This window comes from Mus caroli, chromosome 11 (genome assembly GCF_900094665.2).
Source record: "Mus caroli chromosome 11, CAROLI_EIJ_v1.1, whole genome shotgun sequence".
Classification (NCBI taxonomy): Eukaryota; Metazoa; Chordata; class Mammalia; order Rodentia; family Muridae; genus Mus; species Mus caroli.
Window position 1 is genome coordinate 60,467,769 of NC_034580.1, and position 22,061 is coordinate 60,489,829.

Here is a 22,061-nt window from a genome sequence, read left to right on the forward strand (position 1 = left end):
ACACACACACACACACACACACACGCAGAGTAAAGCCACAGAGGAGATCTAGGTATCAAAATAACAGAGCTTGGGAAATGGCTCAATGGGTAAAAGCACTGCCCTGCAAGCCTGTTGCCTTAAATTCAGATCCCTAGAACCCAGGAAGAAAATCTGGATGTAGTGTCTCACACGTGTAGTAATCTCTACAATCCCAAGTTGGGAGACAGAGGCAGGAGAATCACCCTAAAGTTTACAGACCAGTCAGTATGCAGTACACAGCACGGTGACAAAAACAAGAGGCCCAGCCTTACAACACAAAACAAGTAAAAGGTGAGACCCAACTCCCAAAAGTTGGTCTCTGACCTCCACATGGATGCTGCGGGGCCTGTGTTGCTGCACGCAACACATATAAATAAACACTTTAAAATAAACAGTCTGTGATGTACATTAGATTCTTTTTAGCAAGTATTTCATTAAAATGGATCTACAGAATGGCCAATATGGAGCTATGCAACTGCATTTGATATATGCAGAACAGTCAGTGAAGAGAGGATGCTAGCCAATTGTCACCCAGCAAGCTTTCTTCTACTAGTTCTTGAGGCATTCTGTCCCCTCTCTGAAAGATCACAATAGGCAGAATTTGGTCAGAAAAGATGAAAGAGACCTAAAAACTCCAGTCAACAAACATCACAAAAGTGCTGGCATTACAAGCAGACGATGTGGTCCATGTGGCTTTTAATGGTTTCTGGGGCTCCGGTGGAGTTCCAGGCTTCATATCTGCACAGCAAGTGCTTCACTCACTGAGCCATCTCCCCAGCCCTGCATATATTTGTTCTTAGGTGCCATGTGCATATAAAAAATCTGATGAAGTAGACAACAATAACAGGCATGGAGTCCAACCCTTCTTTGGAAAATGATTACAGAGAGCCAATATATTAATTTTAGCCTATAAATTTAAGCACTACACATACCTATACCCAGCTATGCTCTAGGTTTTATCAGGCCAGAGACCCATGCCTTACAGTCTGGTCTGGTGAGTTACTTAGTAGTAAAAGCATCCAGGTGATCCCGATACAACCTCATCATGAGAAGATTACCATTCTTTTTTTTTTTTTTTTTTTTTTTAAAACCCTAGCTGATGAAAGAAAGAGAGGGAGAGAGGGAGGGGGGAGAGCGAGGGGGGGGAGGGAGAGGAAGGAAGGAAAGGGAGGGGAGGGGAGGAGAGGAGAAGAAAAAGAGAGAGAAAGAAAGAAAGAAAGAAAGAAAGAAAGAAAGAAAGAAAGAAAGAAAGAAAGAAAGAAAGAAAGAAAGAAAGAAAGAGGGAGAAAGGAGGACATTTAACCTAGTAACTTTTACTCGGGACTGAAGATCTGGAGGCAGCTGCTTCTCTATCACCCATAGCTGCTTTTGACCAATACTGTAGTAGAATACGAGGATGCTGCCTCTCCAAGCTGACTAGAACTTCTACACAGCAGTGACCCATAGTCCTAGCTAGGGGTAATGTAACAAAAGACCCCCTTCACTCTGTAAAGTGTCTATGTAATTGAGTTTAAGTTGCTTAACTGCTCCCCCATTTTGTGTTTGAACCTTGCCAAATACAATACTTACCACAAGTTGACAAAGTTGATGAAACTGGGGGAGAACTCCCTTTCTTCAGAATTACTCAGCTGCGGAGGGTCTCCTTTCACCACTTGTGTTAGCTGATCAAATACACTATTCCACTTTGGATAAGGAAATCGGCCTGTGGCCAACTCGTACTACAGAGAACAAAAAGGAAGCAGAAGACAACACCAGGCATGATTTACTAATCCCTATTGAAGACTGATGTCAATGCAAAGATCCAGCAAAAGTCTTTTAAAACCATCCCTCAAACTGTCAGGTTAGGGAGGAGGAGTCTTTAGATCATGAAGCTAAGTGGAAGACATATATATGTTAAGAAATGTGCCTCGACCGAACTCAAGGCCTTGGACTACAGGTGACAGCAAAGGCTGTCTGGTCTAGGTTAGACTACACCTCCATGATGCAGGCCCAACCCTTGGTACAAAAGGCTCTGGAAGGTTTAGTCTACAACTTCCACAGAAGACATTTCACACTCTGTAGCCACCTGCATGGGAGTTCTCAGTCCAAAACAGTGGCCAGATTCCTTTCTAAGGTAAAAAGAACATTTAACAAATGAAAAGCCAGTCTGAATTCAAAGGAAAGAGTATGCAAATCCTGTGGTTACTTCACCCTCAGTCAGGCTTTATAATTACCAAAGAAACTGAGTTAGGCTTACAGACCCAATAAAGGACTCACAACAGTACCATTAAAGCATACAGTGCACACTGAAACAGTATAATGGTCTCAAAATATTTGCTAATAACCAGTATATCTAATATTGCCCTAGCTCTGATCTGAAATTCAATGTAGACCAAGGAAGTTGTACTTTTCCCGAGACATGGAGTCATGAGCCCATTATGAGGATGAGGCTCCAAAATGGTACAGAGAAATGGTTTGTTAAGTGTGACCATTCTTAGAAAACCAATTCCACTTCCTCCTTAGAACTGCTGTCTCTCCACGCAGACACAGGTGCACAGGGAAGTAAGAAGGCGTACACATGCAGGCACGCACACACAAACAGGGAGAAGAGGAGCATAGCTTTGGCTTAAACTTCTTTTCAGTAAAACTGAAAACGTCTGGAAAGGGTAACCCTTACCCAGTAGGAACAACCTCACCAGCCTTACTCTGGAGGACAGGTTGGAATAAGAAGGACAGCCTGAATTATATGGTGAAAAGCTACTTTAAGATTATCCTATGGAAGTCAGCAACCAAGCAGTCCTAAGCATTGAAATACTTGGCTAACACAGCTTAAAGGAACTGTTTCTATGTTAAAACTCTTCACAGGTTTGGGGGTGTGATGTGGTGATAGAATTCTTGTCTACTATGCCTAAGGCCTTAGTACAACTGCCTCCCTTCCTCCCTTACAATACAAACCAAACCCAACCCAACTTATTAAACAAAAATTCTCTTTAGTAAGGAATAGCATAATTGCACATGGGTTTGTTTGCATCTCTCTCTCTCTCTCTCTCTCTCTCTCTCTCTCTGTGTATGTGTGTGTGTGTGTGTGTGTGTGTGTGTGCATGTGCACATAGGTCTGTGGAGGCTACAGGACAACTATGAATACTGTTCCTCGGGTATCACCACCTGGGTTTGTTTACTTCCCTTTGGTTGGTTTTGAGACAGGATCTCTCTAAGACCAAGAATTCACCAAGGAGGCTATAGACTGGGCAGATAGAAAACCCCAAGGATTGCCAGTCCCTGCCTTCCCAACAGTAGCATTACACATGCAGGTCATTATGCCTGGCTTTTTACTGTCTAAGCATAACAGCAGGAAGGGAGTAGACAGGGACTTCTGGATGCTTTATGTGCGATCACCTAAGTGGGATCAATTGGTCTTCCTACATAGCCTGTGAACTGGTTTGACAATAAGAAAAAGAAGAGATATCTGCAGCTTGCAGAAGCAAACTGTTAGCCTCCCTATAAGAGAATCAACGCATTAGTCTGTCAAGAATTTTCACCAAAACTAAGAGATATGTGATTCTCATTACAGAAGAAATTCCACTTTAAAAAATGAGACTGGTAAGCTACAAAAAGCTCATTGCTCTTAATACAAACTAAAGGACCTTGGTTCAACTTGAAAATGGGAGAAAATATAAGAAAAGGAATTTTGGCCAGGCATGGTCTTTAATCCCAGCACTTGGGAGGCAGAGGCAGGTGGATTTCTGAGTTCAAGGCCAGCCTGGTCTACAAAGTGAGTTCCAGGACAGCCAGGGATATACAGAGAAACCCTGTCTCAAAAAGACTGGGAAAAAAGAAAAGAAAAGAAAAGAAAAGAAAAGAAAAGAAAAGGAAAGGAAAGGAAAGGAAAGGAAAGGAAAGGAAAGGAAAGGAAAGGAAAGGAAAGGAAAGGAAAGGAAAGGAAAGGAAAGGAAAGGAATTTTACATTGTCTACATCCTAGAATCCGTATGGGACAGGCACTTCGGATAATACAGAAGCTAAGGAAGCTGTTCAAAACAAGAAGCAAACAACAATCAAAGCAAAGGCCTGAGAAAACGCATCTTGGAGATGAGAAACTGAGTGCATAAATAGGCACTGCTTAAACTGTGTCCCTCAACTCTTCTAGCCTCCAGAGGCATGGCGTGGGGAAGTGACTAGGTAATCAGAGTGCCTCACAAACAGGGTCAGTGAACTTACAGGGCACCTCTGACAGCCACGTCCCTAACCCTCTTTGCCATTTGAAAACAACAAAGACAACATCTCATTCTGTACAAAATAAGTCAAACCCTTGTTCTTAGACTTCTTAGTCTCCAGAACTGCAAGAAATAACTTCCCAATCTGACTAAGATACACAACTTGTGGTATTTCGCTAACGCACACAAAACTAAGACAGATACATTTAAAATGAAACGAAAATTTCAACATAGTCTTTAGGTAAGGGTGAAGAGTTTTGGTTTGTTTGTTACAAATCACAAAGTTTTTCCTTGTCTTTCACCATTTTTTACCTCTTAACCTCTTACTGTTAACATTACTATGACAAAGTTTAGCCAACAGAAACATACCAATGTGATCCCCAAACTCCAGACATCAGAGCGGACATCATACCCTTGTCTTGATGCACTTGGGTCTATTCTTTCAGGCTGGAATACAAAGAGAAGTCAACATCATTCGTTAGGACTGTGGTAGCATAGCTGGGGAAGAGACAAAACCTCAACACCATCCCAGAAGAACTCATGGCCACAGCCAGACTAGGGGTAACAGAGAGACACCATGTATTAGGAACAACTAGCAAAAACTCCACTGACCTTAATGGCTACATCAGAGGAACTGTGTTGGCTCAGTTTTATGTTAACTTGACACAGAGTTATGAGAGAAAGGGACCTCAATTGAGAAAATGCTTCCATAAGATCCATCTGTAAGGCATTTTCTTAATTAGTGATTGATGGGGGAGATACCAGACCATTGTGGGTGGTGCCCTCCCTGGGCTGGTGGTCCTGGGTTCTATAAGAAAGCTGGCTGAGCAAGCCATCGGGGACAAGCTAGTAAGCAGCACCATTCCATGGCCTCTGCATCAGCTCCTGCCCTGTTTGACTAAGTCCCTGTCCTGACTTTCTTCATGATAAACAGCAACATGGAAATGAATAAACCCTTTCCTCCCCAACTTTCTGTTGGTCATGGTGTTTCATCACAGCAATAGCAACCCCAAATAACACAAGGACTACATTATAGACCCTCGGAATACTCAAGACACTGGCAAAGCTAAAGCTGAGAATGGTCGGAGGGGGACAAAAAGGGAACAGGGGACAAAACAAATAATTACAAGGACTGATTCCAGCAAATGCTGGTAAATAGGAAGGGGCAGGGGAAGACTAGAGCTACATTCTGATTTCCCAGCCTTTGCTCTCAATGAGAAGACTGACCACAAGGTACTTGTGACAAAAAAAAAAAAAAAAAAAAAAAAAAAAAAAAAAAAGCAGGAACTGTCATCTCTGTACAACCCCGCCCTTTAATTCTTCTCAATATTCTTTGAATATCCCAATTACTTGTATTGCCTTTAAAGATACATGCCTATGAATCATTTTGGCCAAATTAAAGCACAATGTGTAATATATCACCTTGTCTTATGAACAGCAAAACAAACAAGAAAACAAACAAACAACAACTTTAGTAATTTCCATGAAGGGAATATTTTTGCATTTCCTTGAAATTAGGTACTATTTTTTACAACATGTAACATATATACAGAGGAACACAGTAGAATCTGGCAATGGCACAGAATTCACAATGGGGTGGATCTTGATGGCCAATTGTAACTGCTACTAGAAAGAAACATCCCAAAAGTGTAATAGTTGTACCACACCACTAATTTGGAGACATTTATTTTAATTTGAAAAATAAGTGCTGTGTTGCACCAATATTCACTGAAAGCTATTTATATTTTGTTACAAATATTATATTGCTGAAAATGATACACACTATGTAAAAATACTGACTATTCACCCATAGGAGAAAACACTGTCCCAGCGTCACTAGTACAGACCTGGTGTACTGAGGTACAACATATACCTTCTTATACAGAATGGCAACGATGCCGAGCACATGTGCAGATGATGAGATACACTAAAAATCCAGAGTATCTTCAAACCCTAACGAATATCTCCATATATTTGGAGAGAGAGAAAAAAAAAACCATAATACCACGTGGATCAAAGGAGTCACTTTACAGGACACAGCTGAGTCTTACTTGGAAGGAAATCATCTCCTTACAGCATATAATGGAAGAGTAGAGATCTCAGATCAATAACCCAGCTGTACACACTAAGGAACAATAAAACCAAAACTCAAAGAAACAAAACACCAACAACAAGCAGAAGAAGAAATCAGACCCAAGGAACTGAGCACCAGGAAATAACAGAGACAGTAAGTGAAATAAAACAGTAATAGAGAAACAACAGAAAGACGTCAGCAAAACCACGGCACTTCCTGTGTGGGGCAGCTCTGGTCAGACTAAGAAAACGAGACAACCTTGACATCCGCACATAAGAATGAAGGCTGGGAATTCCTTCATCTGAAGGTAACAAACAAATGAAAATCTGTGATATGGGGTTGGGAGAGGTACGCTGTGAGCCTTCATCCAGAACTGAGGGGCCACTGACAGCTGAGCTTCCTGGAGTGAGAAGGGCAGGCCTTTTTGAAGGGTATGACCCCTGATAGGTCAACCAAACTCCAGTGGACAGATGGTTGCACATCTAAGAGTATATGGTTAGTATAAAATAGAATTGATGTACCATTTAAGAAAAAAACCACCCACAACAAAACATCTAAACTTGGGGGGTGGGGGGAGTTGGTCCAGGGAGAGCAAGGGAGAAGAGACAAAGAGGTAAATATGATCTAATGCACTATGAAGTTCTAAAAGAAATAATATATTTTAAAAGGAAAATGAAAACTTATCAAGACAATATAGAAATACAAATACAAAAAACTTAAGAAGTATATTTTTTAAATGAATTTGCCATTAAAAACCATCCCACAAGCTGTATGTCATGGCTCACAACTATAACTTCAATACTGAGGAGGGTGAGACAGGAGGAATAGCATGAGTTCAAGGCAAGCTCGGGCTGTATGGCAGATACCAGGATAGTCTGGGCTACGGTGAAAGAATCTGTCTAAAAGAAAAATGGAGAAACAAGCAAAACCCACCTTACCCCAAACAGACTCATAGTAAAGTAGGCTCGCTGAGCCTTTTCAAACCTGCAAGGAAGAAATATCAGCCATCTTATATGCATTCTACATCAAAAGACAAAAAAGAAAGGAAGGAGGGAGGGAGGGAGGGAAGGAGGGAGGGAGGGAAAACAAAAAAAGAACACAGGTAAACACCTAGAAGCCCTTAAAGAAGAAACACAAAAACCCCTAAAGAATTACAGGAAAACACAATCAAATAGGCGAAAGAAAGGAACAACCAAGATCTAAACTATCCAAGATCTAAAAATGGAAATAGAAACAAAGAAATCACAAAGGGAGACAACCCTGGAGTTAGAAAACCTAGGAAAGAGATCAGGAGTCATAGATGCAAGCATCACCTACAGAATGCAAGAGACAGAAGAGAGAATCTCAGGTGCAGAAGATACCATAGAAAACATTGAGACAACAGTCAAAGATAATGCAAATGCAAAGAGCTCCTAACCCAAAATATCCAGGAAATCCAGGACACAATGAGTAAATGAATCCTAAGAATATTAGGTATAGAAGAGAGCAAAGATTCCCAACTTAAAGGTCAGCAAATGTCTTCAACAAATTTATAGAAGAAAATTTCCCTTACCTAAAGAAAGAGATGTCCATCAACATAAAAGAAGCCTACAGAACTCCAAATAGACTTGACCAGAAAAGAAATTCCTCCCATCACAGAATAATCAAAGCACCAAATGCATTAAAGAAAGAAAGAATATTAAAAGCAGTAAGAGAAAAAGGTCAAGTAACATATAAAGGCAGACCTATCAGAATTATACCAGACTTCTCACCAGAGACCATGAAAGCTAGAAGATCTTGGGCAGATCTCATACAGACCCTAAGAGAACACAAATGACAGCCCAGGCAACTATACCCAGAAAAACTCTCAATTACCATAGATGGAGAAAACAAGCTACTCCATGACAAAAACCAAATTTACACAGTATCTTTTTACAAACCTAGCCCTACAAGGGATAATAGATGGAAAACACCAACTCAAGGAGTGAAACTACACCCTAGAAAAACCAAGAAAGTAATCTTTCAACAAACCCAAAAGAAGATAGCCACACAAACATAATTCCACTTCTAACACCAAAAATAACAACTATATAAAGAATCAACAAACCCAGGAGCTGGTTCTTTGAGAAAATCATCAAGATAGATAAACCCTTAGCCAGACTAACCAGAGGGCACAGAGACAGTATCCAAATTAATAAAGTCAGAAATGAAAAGGGAGACATAACAATGAAATGTATTTTAAAATAATTATTCTGTTTGTTGAATATTAACAGTTGAAAATATTAAAATCATGTTCTACAAACATCATGGAAATACTGATAATTTTCCTCACTGTGCTTGAAATTAGCATTTTCATTTTCTAAATTTTTAACCTCAAAGAGTGTTTGCTATTTTGAAGATTTTAAAATATACTTACTGATAAAATAATTTCTCTCCTAGAAACACTGATAATCTTTTATAAAAAAAACTGTTAGAGAGTTTACAGAGATATATAATGTGTTTGAAATACTCTCTATGTCAGGTAGTATCATATAAGGGCTTTTGAATGTATTTCTTAAGGACTCATTTTTAATATTTTATGCTCTTTTACTATGCTTATCTGCCAAAGAATATTTTGTATGTTTTGAAACAATTTAGTATTCAACATTAGATATAGGATCCTCAGTTATGCTAGTATTAAATATTCATTAATAACATTTTTAGGGTATAAAAGGATATGAATATAAAAGTTGAACAGAAATTTTATGTAATATTTGATTCTCAAAATATTCAATATTATATGTTTGATGTGGAAAATACATTTAAATAATAAAAAATAAGAAAAAAAATTATTTGGATTCAAAACAATTTGCTGTATCTAGGCCACAGCTACATTTTTAAGACTTGCATGAATCAAAAGTAATTCTTAAGCAACATCACACAGTGCTAATGTTTGGGCATGTTTTGTTCCTAAGTATTCAGGTACTAGAGGCATAGTCTAAAGAGGTGCCAGTATTATGACAAGCCAATCATTTAGACAATGTGCCACTAAAAGGAGGGCCCACTAAAGAGGTTAGCTGGTTGATGGAGGACTTGGAAAGGATTGATGATGGACTCTTAAGTCAGATCTCCTGAAAGCGGATAATTATAAAACAGAGCCCTTCAGCCCTTTCTGCATGTGGACAGCTCCCTTCCCATTTCTCTGCCAAACTGTGGTAAAACCAGAAGGCTCTCAGAAGCAAACAGATGAGAGCTACTCAACTGTCAACTTTCAGTTCCTAAAACTATAAGCTAAAGATTCCTTCCCTACAAGTAACCAGCCTCAGGTATTCTGTTACTACATGAACAACAATAAAATCATATTGTCACAGCTAAAAACATCCAGCTAACCTTAGCATTAAACCATCTCAACACAGGTAATATGCCCAGTAATTCCCTAGGATGATGTATGGTTACTGAGTGTGTCAATTATGCCAACTAACAGAAGTGTGTCTATTGATTTTTATTTCTTGCCTTTGAATTGGTTACACCATTTATTCCTAATTACCACAATGAAAATAGGATTTTCTGAATTGGATCTGTCAAGTGAGGACAAGCAAACACAGTTCTAAAAGAAAGTGTCTTTTTATGTACACACACACACACACACACACACACACACACGAACAATTCTAAAATTCTGTCAATAATGAAACATTTCCCATGCAATGCTTTCTAAACAGAAAATCTGTCAGGCAGTGGTGGTGCACACCTTTAATCCCAGCACTTGGGAGGCAAAGGCAGGCGGGTTTCTGAGTTCAAGGCCAGCCTGGTCTACAGAGTGAGTTCCAGGACAGCCAGGGCTGCACAGAGAAACCCTGTCTCAAAAAAACAAAAAACAAAAAAATAATAAAAATAAAAATAAAAAAACAGAAAATCCAAGTATAATACAGCAAGAACAGGTAGCACTGTGTTCCACATGCATCCACACTGAGGTATGGAACAGATCTGATGGCAAACTGACTTCCAAGTGATGTAGGGAATAAAATATATTCAAGGTTTTAAATAAATATGAAATCTGAAGATGCACTGGGCCCATCTATCCAGAGCATGTTAGAAAATCTTATACTTCTTGTTTGTGACTGAACTGATTTAAAATTTTTATAACACTTATAGAAGCAATCACAAAGGAAACACAGGAGGAAGATGTTTATTAAGCTCTTAGATAATCTTTAAAAAGGTTCGTGAAGGCAAGATAGCTCAGTAAATAAGGACACTGAACAAGCCTGGCAACCTGAGTTCAATTCTCGGATTCCATGTAAAGGTGGTAGGAGTAAAACTGACTCCATAAAGGTGTTCTTTGATCTCCACACATGCACCATGGCATGATTGACCCAACAATGAGGAGGATCATGATGGTGATTTACACAGTGTACAGACAGACATAAAAGGCCAAACAATGGCCAACCTTATCATCACTTATAGGAGCATGCTGATCTCTAAAGGACCAGGATACTAAAGGAAGAAACTGGAATCCTGGGTAGAATTAAAACAGACACCAAACACTAATCAAATGCAACTCATAATCCGGGCTGTGGGCCAGGCCATACAAGTAACACTAGGGTAAGGCAAATAGGGAAACTCTGAAAGAACAGTGTCCATCTGTTTTCCTGGAGGGAAGACACTGCTTCCTGCTAAATGCCTAAGGCCTCCAGCTTTGCATTTATTGCTGTGTTTCATCCATTCCTGAAGTGAGAAATTACAATTAGAGCATACCATCAGCTTTTGTAAGACATTGTGCACTCTTCTAGTAACTGTCTTCCTGTGCCAACGCACTCATCTGTACCTTGGAACAGCATCTTTCAGGAGCCTAGGACATATACCTCTCAACAGATACTATCTATTTTGGCAAGAAAGTATAAGAGATGTAAGAAAGACAAAGACACTGACAATTTACCACATGGTTGATTAGCTAAATTGAATAAAATCAGAGAAGACCATAAATGCTAAAAACCAAACAAGAGAATTAGAGGGCAATGAAATAACTTAGCAATATTCCAGAACTGACAACTTGAGCTGGGAAATGCTTAGGGAGAGAAACATATTCTAGCACAGTGAAACTACATAGCTAAAGGCAGATCCCTTACACTCAGCACCAAAGTACACAGGATCTCTATGCAATGACTGCCAAGCAGGAGGCTTGGCTGTACACTTACTGCCATATACGGCCTACACCCAGCATCTCTTGTCTTGGCAATAGAGTCCACAAGCTGTCCACTGATGCCGAAATCACAGAGCTTTATATTTCCACTTCTGTCCAGAAGAATATTGGAAGGTTTGATGTCTGCAAGAGACGCATGTCATTCAGTATGCAACTGATCAATCAAGTGACTCTAAAGTACTACAATCAAAAATACTGAAAATTTGGAAACCTTAAATTCAGATATATAAGAAACAAACGTTCATTTAGTGCATGAAATCATCATTCATGTTTTAAACACGTGTCAACAACTAAGGCCAGAGATGGTGGCTTATATCTATAATCCCAGTACTTGAGACACTGTTCGGGGAGGATTGCTAAGAGTTTGAGACCAGCCTTAGCTACAGAGTAAGACCTTGTCTATAAAAACTAAAAAGAGACTAGAACTATAATGTAACTGTCAAATTCCTTTCACTATTACAATTTAACAAGTTGAAACACTTCTCTTAACATCTTCACACATATGAAATACAAATAAAATCATGGTATTCAGCAGTCGGGATAGGGTATGAACTTTATCTGATAATACACTAAGCTTACTTTCAAAAGAAGTCAACAATTATACAACTAAATATAAGGTATACCAGTCATGAACCTACAACTTTAATTTTATTAAGTATAGCTTTAAATTATGAATACATTATTTTAAAGGAAGAAATTATTTAGTCTCGAAAATGTAATCAATTATTTCTAAGGAATTTCTTTTAAAGATTTATTTGTGTGTGTGTGTTAAATGTAGGTCAAGTGTATGAGGAGACACTCAGAGGCAAGAATAGGACATCAGACCCCCTGGAGCAGGAGTTTTTGATCCCCACCTCCCACCCCCCATGTGGGTGCTGGGGACATGAACTTGAGTCTTCTGGAAAACAACACACACTTATAACTGCTGAGCCAATGCTCATCCCGAGAGTCTGGTGACCTAAAAGGTTCTCTCCAGTTTCTCCCAACCACCTTTCCCTTGGTCTCATTTCTATAACTTTCAGAATGATTGTGTCTTTGCTCAGCACACAGAAAGTCAAAGCTCCTCCTCACTGGCAATCACTACCAATGTGCCAATGAAATGACTCTCAAATTTTCCCCTATGCTCTCCAATTCTCTATTTCTATCATGATCATTCCATCTATTTCATTGTCAGCATCATGGAAAACAATAATTGATACACAGAAAAATATCTATATAGACCCAGAAGTTCCTAATCCCTCCATCCTTTCTAGTGACATCTGCATCTTGTCAAGGCCTCGCTCCTGACATTACCTAAGTCTCATGCTCCTTGGCAGTAGTTACTCTTAGAGAAAGGGACAATTCAAGTAAATGTGACATAGAATACAAACATGTAAGAAAGTATGTTCTTGTTGCTAAAAGGAACACATGGGAAGTGAAAGTCCTTTCTTCAGGACATTATTGGATCTCGAAGCAATACTGGGAGCGGAAGCAGTCGTTAATGCCATGACAATGATTTCATAAATAGGTCATGTTTTAGAGGAGTTTCAGTTTGTAATGTGAGTTTTAAATCTCTTTTACAAAAACATGTTCTAAAGTAAAGAGGAAACATTTCATAAGAGAAATAGGATGACTTTAAAATGCTTGAGTATAGGGGCTGGGAGTGTAGCTAAGTAGTAGAGATCGCTTGTCCAGCTTGCACAAGGACCTGGGTTCAATTCCCAACAATGAAAAAAAAAGCTTAAGGTGCAATATGTTGTCAGATCCTTCTTTGAATATCCACAGGGCCACTGTGAGGCTTTGACTATATGCAGTCATCAATGATACTGGGCAATGAGGGATTTATTTTTAGTCATTTGTTTCCCTTTAATTAATTTTATTGGCACCTTTTAACTTTACAAACAGGCTTTGTTACTAATAGTAACTATTTCTAATTAAGATCATTTATTTGAAGGAGAATGTACTTTTTATATCTAATATACTTACTACATTAGATGGAAATGTATAGATTCCTGGGGAGCGAAAGCTGAAGCTTCAGAACATATAGCACTTGGATTTTGTGTGTGTTTAGCTAGTTCGTTTTTTTTTTTTAATTGGCTACAAACAAATATTTCATGCAAATTTATATAGTGTTATGGTAGTTTTCATTAAAAAAATTTTTTTTTTTTTTTTCGTTTTTCGAGACAGGGTTTCTCTGTATAGCCCTGGCTGTCCTGGAACTCACTTTGTAGACCAGGCTGGCCTTGAACTCAGAAATCCGCCTGCTTCTGCCTCCCGAGTGCTGGGATTAAAGGCATGCACCTCAACGCCTGGCATTTTAAAATGTTTTAACCAACTAAAGGAGAAAAAGTTGATTCCTATGTAGTAGGAGTTTGGTTATTTTTAAAACACAGAAATGAAAGAATGTTTTCATTTTAATCCCAGAAGATGTAGGATATGGGGCTGCTTCAGATTATCCACAGCAGCTGACTATGATTTGCCTTGTGCTCTAGCAGGGGTATGGTTTTGTACTATCAGTAGCTGTGTGACTTTGGAATTCTAGAGACTCTTTAGAGGGTATATAAATCCCAGAGCCTCGACAGAAGATGCTGTAGTTGGCCAATTGGTTGCTGGCTATTGTTGGTTGCAGCTTGTGGCAGTTTGTCAAGTAGTTGTGTGCAAAGAGACACAAAGAAGAAATTAGATATTCTGATGGCAAAGATCAAACTTGCTCCCAAGGAACTCGATGTTCCTAATCAGCAGGTAGGAGTCTAAGCACAACACCGCCCCCTTTCCCCTTTATCCTTTTTTCTCTCCTACCTAGTCTTAGAATGATGAACGGGTAGAAGGAGAGGGGTGAAGAAGGGTGGAAGAAAAATAACCCACAACATAGCCAAAAGTCAAGCTATATTCCTATTCCATAGAAAACAATCCATACTCACCTCTGTGAATAATTTTCAAGTTTTCTTTTAAGTGGTTTAGTGCTTTCACAGTCTAGAGAGAAAAAGAAGAAATGGGATAAAGATCTTTATTTAATAAAATAGCCCAACAACCTATCACAAGCAATATCCTCCAAAGCTCTCTGTATGCTTTCTCTATTTAACATTTGAAATGCTATCCTTCTGTATTTTGAATTATGATGGAATATAATTTTACATCTGACAAGCTGCCTTTTATATGGTCCTCTCTGACAGCTAAGGAAACAGTAATATGACATATATTAATTCAGTAAAAAGTTGTATTGTTTTTGTACCTCAAACCTGTACAATCATAAAAGCTGGCTCTACTATCCATGATGGTGATAATTTTTACAAGTTCTCAGCTCCTCACAATCATTCACTAAACCCTTGAAGTAATTTCTGCACAGCTGACACATCTGCTAAGGCAGTAGCAATGTGTCCTGTCCTGGGTCATACTACCCATGATTAGAAACCATAGGCTTCTTCAGAAAGGGAGGAAACAGAGACTTGACAACAGGCCAAGAAATCTGCTGTTTAAAAGAAAGAAAAAAGAAAGTCAAGTCTTTGTTGTCTTCAGAGGAATTATATGAGGAATGTAGAAAGCACCACCTTGAATTATCTCAGTAACTCTTCTTGTGTGTTCACTGGTCTATTAATTAGCAAGAGACTTTACAGGAAGCAATTTAAAATGTTGTGCTTAATATATAAGGTGATCACCAAGTTTGAAAATATAAACACAGATGTACTAAGTACATATACCTAAGTATATATACTAAATATATAGTATGTATAGTATGTACTAAGTGTAAGATATACTAAGTATATATACTAAGTATATACATGATACTCATACATGATAAAGTAACTTTATATTTGTATGCTGTAGATAAGAGTGAGGTTATAAGAACAGGTTGTGGTGGTTTTAACCATCAATAACTTAAAACCATGTAAATACCAAAGCCAAATAATATTTCAAATAGGGTTTACCATCTGAAACAATGAGATCTTACCATAGAGTTATCAGAAAGATTATGTGATAGAATCTTGGATCAACACAAATAATATTCACTCACCATTAACTACTATCATTATTCAATTACTGTAGAGCGCTGCAGTACTATTCTACTACAGTACTACTTCATCCCAATACTGTGAACAGTGGCAAGTTCCAAGACAACAGTGGCTTGGTATACTGGAGGGGTGACTAAACTATTAATGTAAGGTTTACATATTTATCTGAACAATGAATAAGTTTCTAGTTCAACTCAGTTTCTCTCTATAGCATTATTTGAAAGAATATGTATCTCAAAAGTTAGCTAGCTGACAAATGATTTAAATTTAACCATTAATTTGGCAGGGATTTTTTTTTTAGCAAATTATCAACTTTAAGATAATTTACTAACTACAAATTAATCAAAAGTTAAAAAGTCTACTAGACACACACATCTCTTACAACTGAAAGAGTTCAGGAATTATTTATTTTCTAAATCGGTTTTATTAGCTTTAGGAATCACCAAATTGGCAACTGACAAAAAAAAAATTGGGGGAGTTTCTGATTCACAGAAATCATAAGTCATAAGCAACCATATATGATTTAGTGCTCACATCAACTACCTACATGAGTATCTCTGGCTCAGAGTCTCGGGGGGACTCTAAATATCTTAGTACTTTTGCTTTATAAAAAAAAAATAAGCTACCTATTCTTTTGTAAAAAAGTTGTACACACTTATCAACTAAAAGATGAGAGCAGAAAAGTGATTGTGAATTCATAGTGCATACTCAGAGGCGAGCTCTTCCCCTGTTTGGCACTCTGGTAAATGCAAACTGATCAAATCGTAATGAATGCTGGGTACTAACATTACAAGTTAACATCTTAAATGATTTACACTGAATAGTCTTCACTCTTAAACCACAGCAAAACACACTTGCCAAACAGCTTCAAAACAGACTCTTGCCGCTCTGATTAGCTTAGGGATATAAACTATACAAACATAGTTAAAACAACAGGGGAAACAATATAAAATAGCATTCCTAGTTTTACTTAACAGTCTGTTATAGTTCTTTGCAATCTGAGTAAGAACAAAATGATAGTATTCACAGACCTTCCTTGTTTTGAAGAATGTTCCTCAGATCTATTATTTTCATTATGGCACAGACATGACTTTATCTCTTATCCTACTACAAATGATTTTCTCAGGAAGGCAACAAAAATTCAAAACCATGTGCATTCACAAACACACTAGCAACCAGTAACAGAGTTATACATTAGCAATGTGAAAGTCAAATACTTACTGCTAAAGTGATTTTGCCTAAGATCTCTTCCGGAATAACGTCATCTAACACACTATATACATATTTGTAAAACTTATCGAACGAGGTAGACATAAGCTCCATACAGATCCAACAGTCACCCTGTAAAAGAACAGATACTCGTCACCACTAAAATCCTGCTATTAAACACTGGCATCTTCCCCTTACTTAGGACAGAAACAGAATGGAGATGGAGAACATCTTCCTCTGCTTTTACAGAGAATTTGTAAAACCTCTGCTGAACCTTTAGCTTGTGATTTTTTTTATTCATTATTAAGGACCTGGAAAGGATGTCCTATCTGAGCTTAAACATAACTATGTGGTCAAATCCTATTTTATCCAGTCTTTTTTTTTTAATTCATTTGTTTAAAAGTGTCTCTGTGTGAGAGAGAATGCAATACCCTTGGACACCAGGAGAGGGTGTCGAATCCCCTGGGAAATGGAACCTGGATCCTCTCTACAAGAGCACTCGGGGCTTTTAACAACTGAGCCATCTCTTTGGTCCCTCTTTTACCCAGTCTTAGTTTACACAGACAACGTATATGCTTTAATAAAAATTTCAAATTCTGCCATAACCAAACATAAAATTAGGGAATAATGGAAGAACATCTTTTTTCATTGACAAAAGAGCTTATCTGAAGGAAGTAATAAAATTGCTCATTAGAAAGCTTAAAGCAAACAGCAAATGTCATCTTCAGCTCAGAAGCCTCCTTCTCAGTGAGATGAGCCACTTTACTGAGTTCCTTTACCCTGTCTGTTCCCTGTGGTGCTTATTGTAGTCCAGCAGCTCATCCCTCCTTCCTGCCCCAGCCTACAGCTGCTATAATTTGCAGCCCCACCCCGCCCCAGGAGCTGTCGAAAATGGCGGCTCCTATCAAAATGGCAGCACCACAACATCTCAGCCTGCAGCTGTCACAGGAGCTGTCCACGGTGGCCACACCTTTCCTACCTAATGAGCACCTGTCCTTGCTGGCGACACCTTTCCTGCCTCAGCCTACAGCCTTGGTTAAACACCACTGTATGAAATGTCCCACAGGTGCTGTCCACAACGGCAGCACCTCCTCTCCCGCCTCCCTGAGCATCCTCAAAAGATGGTGCCACAGCAAATGTTGGCTGAATGAAGCTGGGAAGGACTTCCCATCCTAACCCATGGGCCTGGTGCAGGGGAAAGGAAGTAAGCAGAGACCCACCAATTCCTGAACAGGAAAACACACCAATCCCGGAATCCCCCAAGCCCAGGACTTTAAGTCCAACCAATTTCCAATCTGGGAATCTCTGCCCTGAAAAGCTCTGCTCCCTCAGAAATCCTATATAAGCACTGCCCTTTGTCCAATCCCCTGCTGCCCACTACCAGGAGCAGAGGGCTCCCTGGATTCATCCCCCCTCCTTCTTCTCCTCTTAGATTCTTCGCTTCAGTAAATCTCCTTTATGAGATTTATGGCCTGGAGTGACTTTCTCGTTGTAAGAAGCTGAGAAGAAAAGAAGCAAAGAAAAGAAGCAGCGAAGAAGGAGCAGGGCTGAGGCTCCGAAGTCCCTCATCAGTTCAGCTGGAGACACCTGCCCTGGACGCTGCAACACCTTTGCTGAGTAGGTATCCTCAGAGCTGTGTTGTTCCTGAGCTCCTGTGTCTCAGGATCCCTTCCTGTGGGATGCTGTCCCACCTCAGAGCTGTGTGGTTCCTGGGCTTCTGAATCCCAGGATACCCTTCCATTGAAGCAGACACACTTACACTTAGCACTGTCTAATAATGTATGACTGCTCATTTTTATGTTTGTCTACAATAAATCAATACAATTAAACCAGTGTATGAAAGCAATCTTATCATGAAGACACAGGAAGAAGTCCCTGCTTTCTTGTAGTTGCTGTGATCTGATAACAGTACAGTGTTCTATTGATAAGTCAAACTGTTGTTTATGTGCATAGGTGATAACACCCTGTGATGTCCTACCCCATCCACCACACACCAATCCCGGAATCCCCCAAGCCCAGGACTTTAAGTCCAACCAATTTCCAATCTGGAAATCTCTGCCCTGGGTGTGAGTCATCATTTTATCCTATGTAACACTCTTTCTATAGTACCTGGTATAGGCACCCCATGTAGCCATGTTTCTACAGTAACCAAGTCAGTTATCAGAGAAACTGCCATAGTATTGCAGTGCTGCACTTCAAGTATTCCCACCGTATTAGAATTGTTACACCATATGATTGGTAAAATTATGATTATCGTTTACTTTCCCAATATTCTGTTGAATTTTTTCCCATATATATATATGCAAGAATAAACCATATATAGATTGGTAGTATCAGAGGTCTCAGGCACCCACTGGATTTGTTGGGATGTACCTGCTGCAGGTAAGGGGCACCTACTGTAGCCATACTGACATTTGATAGAATCACCCTACTTCTAGGAATATCTTTAATATTCAATAAAAACAGATAGAAAAAAACAAAACAAAAACTGGAGAACACTAAACTCAGAATGGTACACAACACTAAAAAGAGTATCTTAAGTTCCATTTCTGGACACTGAGGTAATAGAGGAAAGCAGGAGGGGTGTGAGAAAGTGAAGGCCTCAGCAGGCTCATCTGAACAGGGCACAGAGCACTGACGAAAGTAGAAAAGCTACTACCAGATAACGACCAAATCATTGTCAACAACTTTTATGCTGTCACTAATTTAGTCCTCACAGCACAAGCATATTTGACTAACAAATGTGACGAGCACACACTGAAGAATATTGGGATGAATGACTAGAGCATTTGTCATTAGACAACTGGGGAACATATGTATGATAAAGTATCTTTCCATTTTCTTTCTACAGTGTTCTCGGAGAACAGCTCTCACAGAAAATCCAAACTCTTCACCAAAACACACACTCAATTTTATTTTGACTTCATGACACTTCAGTAGATTCACTAGAGCTTTTTATTAGAGAAAACTGCAGGCCCCCGCCAGAAGTAAAGTAATCTCAAAGGTAGAAAGAGCCCTGATGCTGAGATCCTGGGAGGCCAGCACCTTCTGTTTATGGAAGCCCAGGCTTCCTTCGTGGTAATAAAATCTCCCAATAAGGAGAAGCCCAGAATTGGAAGCCTGAATGTTGAATTCAATCAAGCCTCTACAGAGGAGCCACCACCAGCATCCTCAGACTGTTCCATGCAATAGAAAGGAAGAAACAGCAAACTCATTCTCTAAAGCTGCTATTCCAAATGCATCAAACCCATATATACACATAATATTTTCAATAAAATACTTGCAAGCTCAATTCAAAAACCCATAAATACCAAGCTGTTTTCAGTCCAGTAATGTAAGGATTGTTTCACACATATATTTATACATACTAGTTACGTTTCTGTTGTTGCTGTTATAAAACTCCATAACCACTGAATTACAGTTCCAAAGATAGCCCAGCATGTTGGTAAGCAGCAGAAGCAGGAAACCCAGAGCTTACATCTTTAAGCACAAGCATGAAGCAGAAAGTTTACTGTAAGTAGAGTCTGACTATATACTTTTAAAGCCTGTCCCCAGTGACATACTGCCTCTAGAAAGGCCCTACCTTCTAAGACGCTCTGAACAGTGTTGCCAGCTGGAACTGGGGACAAAGTATCAAATGCCTGAGCTTATGCGGGACACTTACCATTCAAGCACCTCATACAATGAAATACTGCATATAAATAAGACTCAAGAAGAGAACTACATGATTATCTCAATAGATGTAAACAACCTTTTGACAAGTGCAACATTTCTTCAGGATGAAAGCCCATAAGAAATTAAACTTGGAAGCAACATAGCTGAGCACAGCCTAGGGCATATAGGACAAACTTATAGTCAAAACTATTGTGAATTAAGAGAAACTGGTTGCATTTCCTCTAACATCAGAAAAGAAAGAAGGTTGCCCACTCTCCTTTGATGTAATGCTGAAAGTCTTAGCTGAACACTGAGAGAAAAGAAAGAAAATTAAAAGAAGCAAAACAATCCTTATTTATAGAGGACATGATCCCCCAAGAGATTCTCTCTATAGTCCTGGCTGTCCTAGAAGTAAAACTGTAGATCAGCTTAGCCCCAAACTTACAAAAAAGCAGCCTGCCTTTGCCTCTCAAGTCCTTGGATTAAAGGTATGCACCATCATGCCTAGCTGAAATGATTCTATTTTTAAAAGACCTTACAGCTGGGCGGTGGCGGTGGCGCACGCCTTTAATCCCAGCACTTGGGAGGGAGAGGCAGGCGTATTTCTGAATTCGAGGCCAGCCTGCTCTACAAAGTGAGTTCCAGGACAGCCAGAGCTACACGGAGAAACCCTGTCTCGAAACAAAACAAAACAAAACAAAACAAAACAAAACAAGACCCTACAGACGCCACCAGAAAACCCTAGATGTGATAGACACAGTAAAGTAGCTTCCATTGTTTGAATGAGAGTGACCTCCATAGTCATATATTTGACTACTTGGTCCCCAGGTGGTGGAATTATTTGGGAAGGATTAGAAGGTGTGACTTGTTAAAGAAGATGTGTCACTAGGTGTGAGCGTTGAGGTTTGAAAAGGCCATGCCATTCCCAATTAGCTCTCTCTATCTGCTGCATGCGGATAAGGATGGAAGCTCTTACCTCTCAGGCACCATGCTCACACCTGCTGAATGTTATCATGTTCCCCACCATGATGGTCATGACCTCTAACCCTCTGAAACTATAAGGTACCCAAACCTCTTTCTTCTGTAAGTTGCCTTGGTCATGGTATTTTTTCACAGCAATCACGAAGTAACTAAGACATAAACTGCATTTTGTATTCTTCAATTATACCATATACCAGTAATAAATTTGTCCAGAAAAAAAAATGGGTGCAACAAAACAAAAAACAAAACCTTATTCATCACAGTTTCTAAAAGTAAATAATAAAATACCTGTGAATGACCCTAATCAAAAGGATAAACTTGAAAGCCTGGAAGAAACTCAAGACTATATTAGAAGGTAGAAAGACCTCTCAAGCACATGGACTAGCAGAATTAACGTTGTGAAGATTAGATATACATGACCCAAAGCAAATCACAGGCTCAGCATAATCCCTGTTCTGGCTAGCTTTATCTTACCTTGACACATGCTAGAGTCATCAGAGAGGAGGGACGTCTCAATTGAGAAAATGTCTGTAGGGCATTTTCTTAATAAATGATTTATGGGGGGGGGGGGGCAGGCTAACTGTAAAGTATGGCGCTTCTGGACAAGTGTTTCACGGTTAGGAAACACTAAGCAAGCGCTGTCTGCGGTGTCTTGGTTCTTCCTGCTTCTTCTTCTTCTTCTTCTTTTTTTTTTTTTTTTTTTTTGGGGGGGGGGGGGGAAAGCCAGACAATTATGGGTGAGGCCACCCCATGCTAGTGGTCCTGGGTTCTATAAAAGAGCAGG

General features: G+C 39.3%; 1 protein-coding gene across 5 annotated transcripts in view; it reads right to left on the reverse strand.

The window, feature by feature from the left end:
* The window catches only part of Map2k4 (mitogen-activated protein kinase kinase 4), a 96,191-nt gene that overhangs the window by 3,900 nt on the left and 70,230 nt on the right, over positions 1 to 22,061 (reverse strand). For all 5 annotated transcript variants that reach the window (XM_029483392.1, XM_029483391.1, XM_021176402.2 and 2 more), the window contains 5 exons: positions 16,655 to 16,774; positions 14,345 to 14,396; positions 11,440 to 11,567; positions 4,582 to 4,659; positions 1,591 to 1,739 (listed from right to left, as the gene is read on the reverse strand). In XM_029483392.1, the coding sequence (XP_029339252.1) occupies positions 1,591 to 1,739; positions 4,582 to 4,659; positions 11,440 to 11,567; positions 14,345 to 14,396; positions 16,655 to 16,774 (527 nt within the window). The remainder of the gene's footprint in view (positions 1 to 1,590; positions 1,740 to 4,581; positions 4,660 to 11,439; positions 11,568 to 14,344; positions 14,397 to 16,654; positions 16,775 to 22,061) is intronic.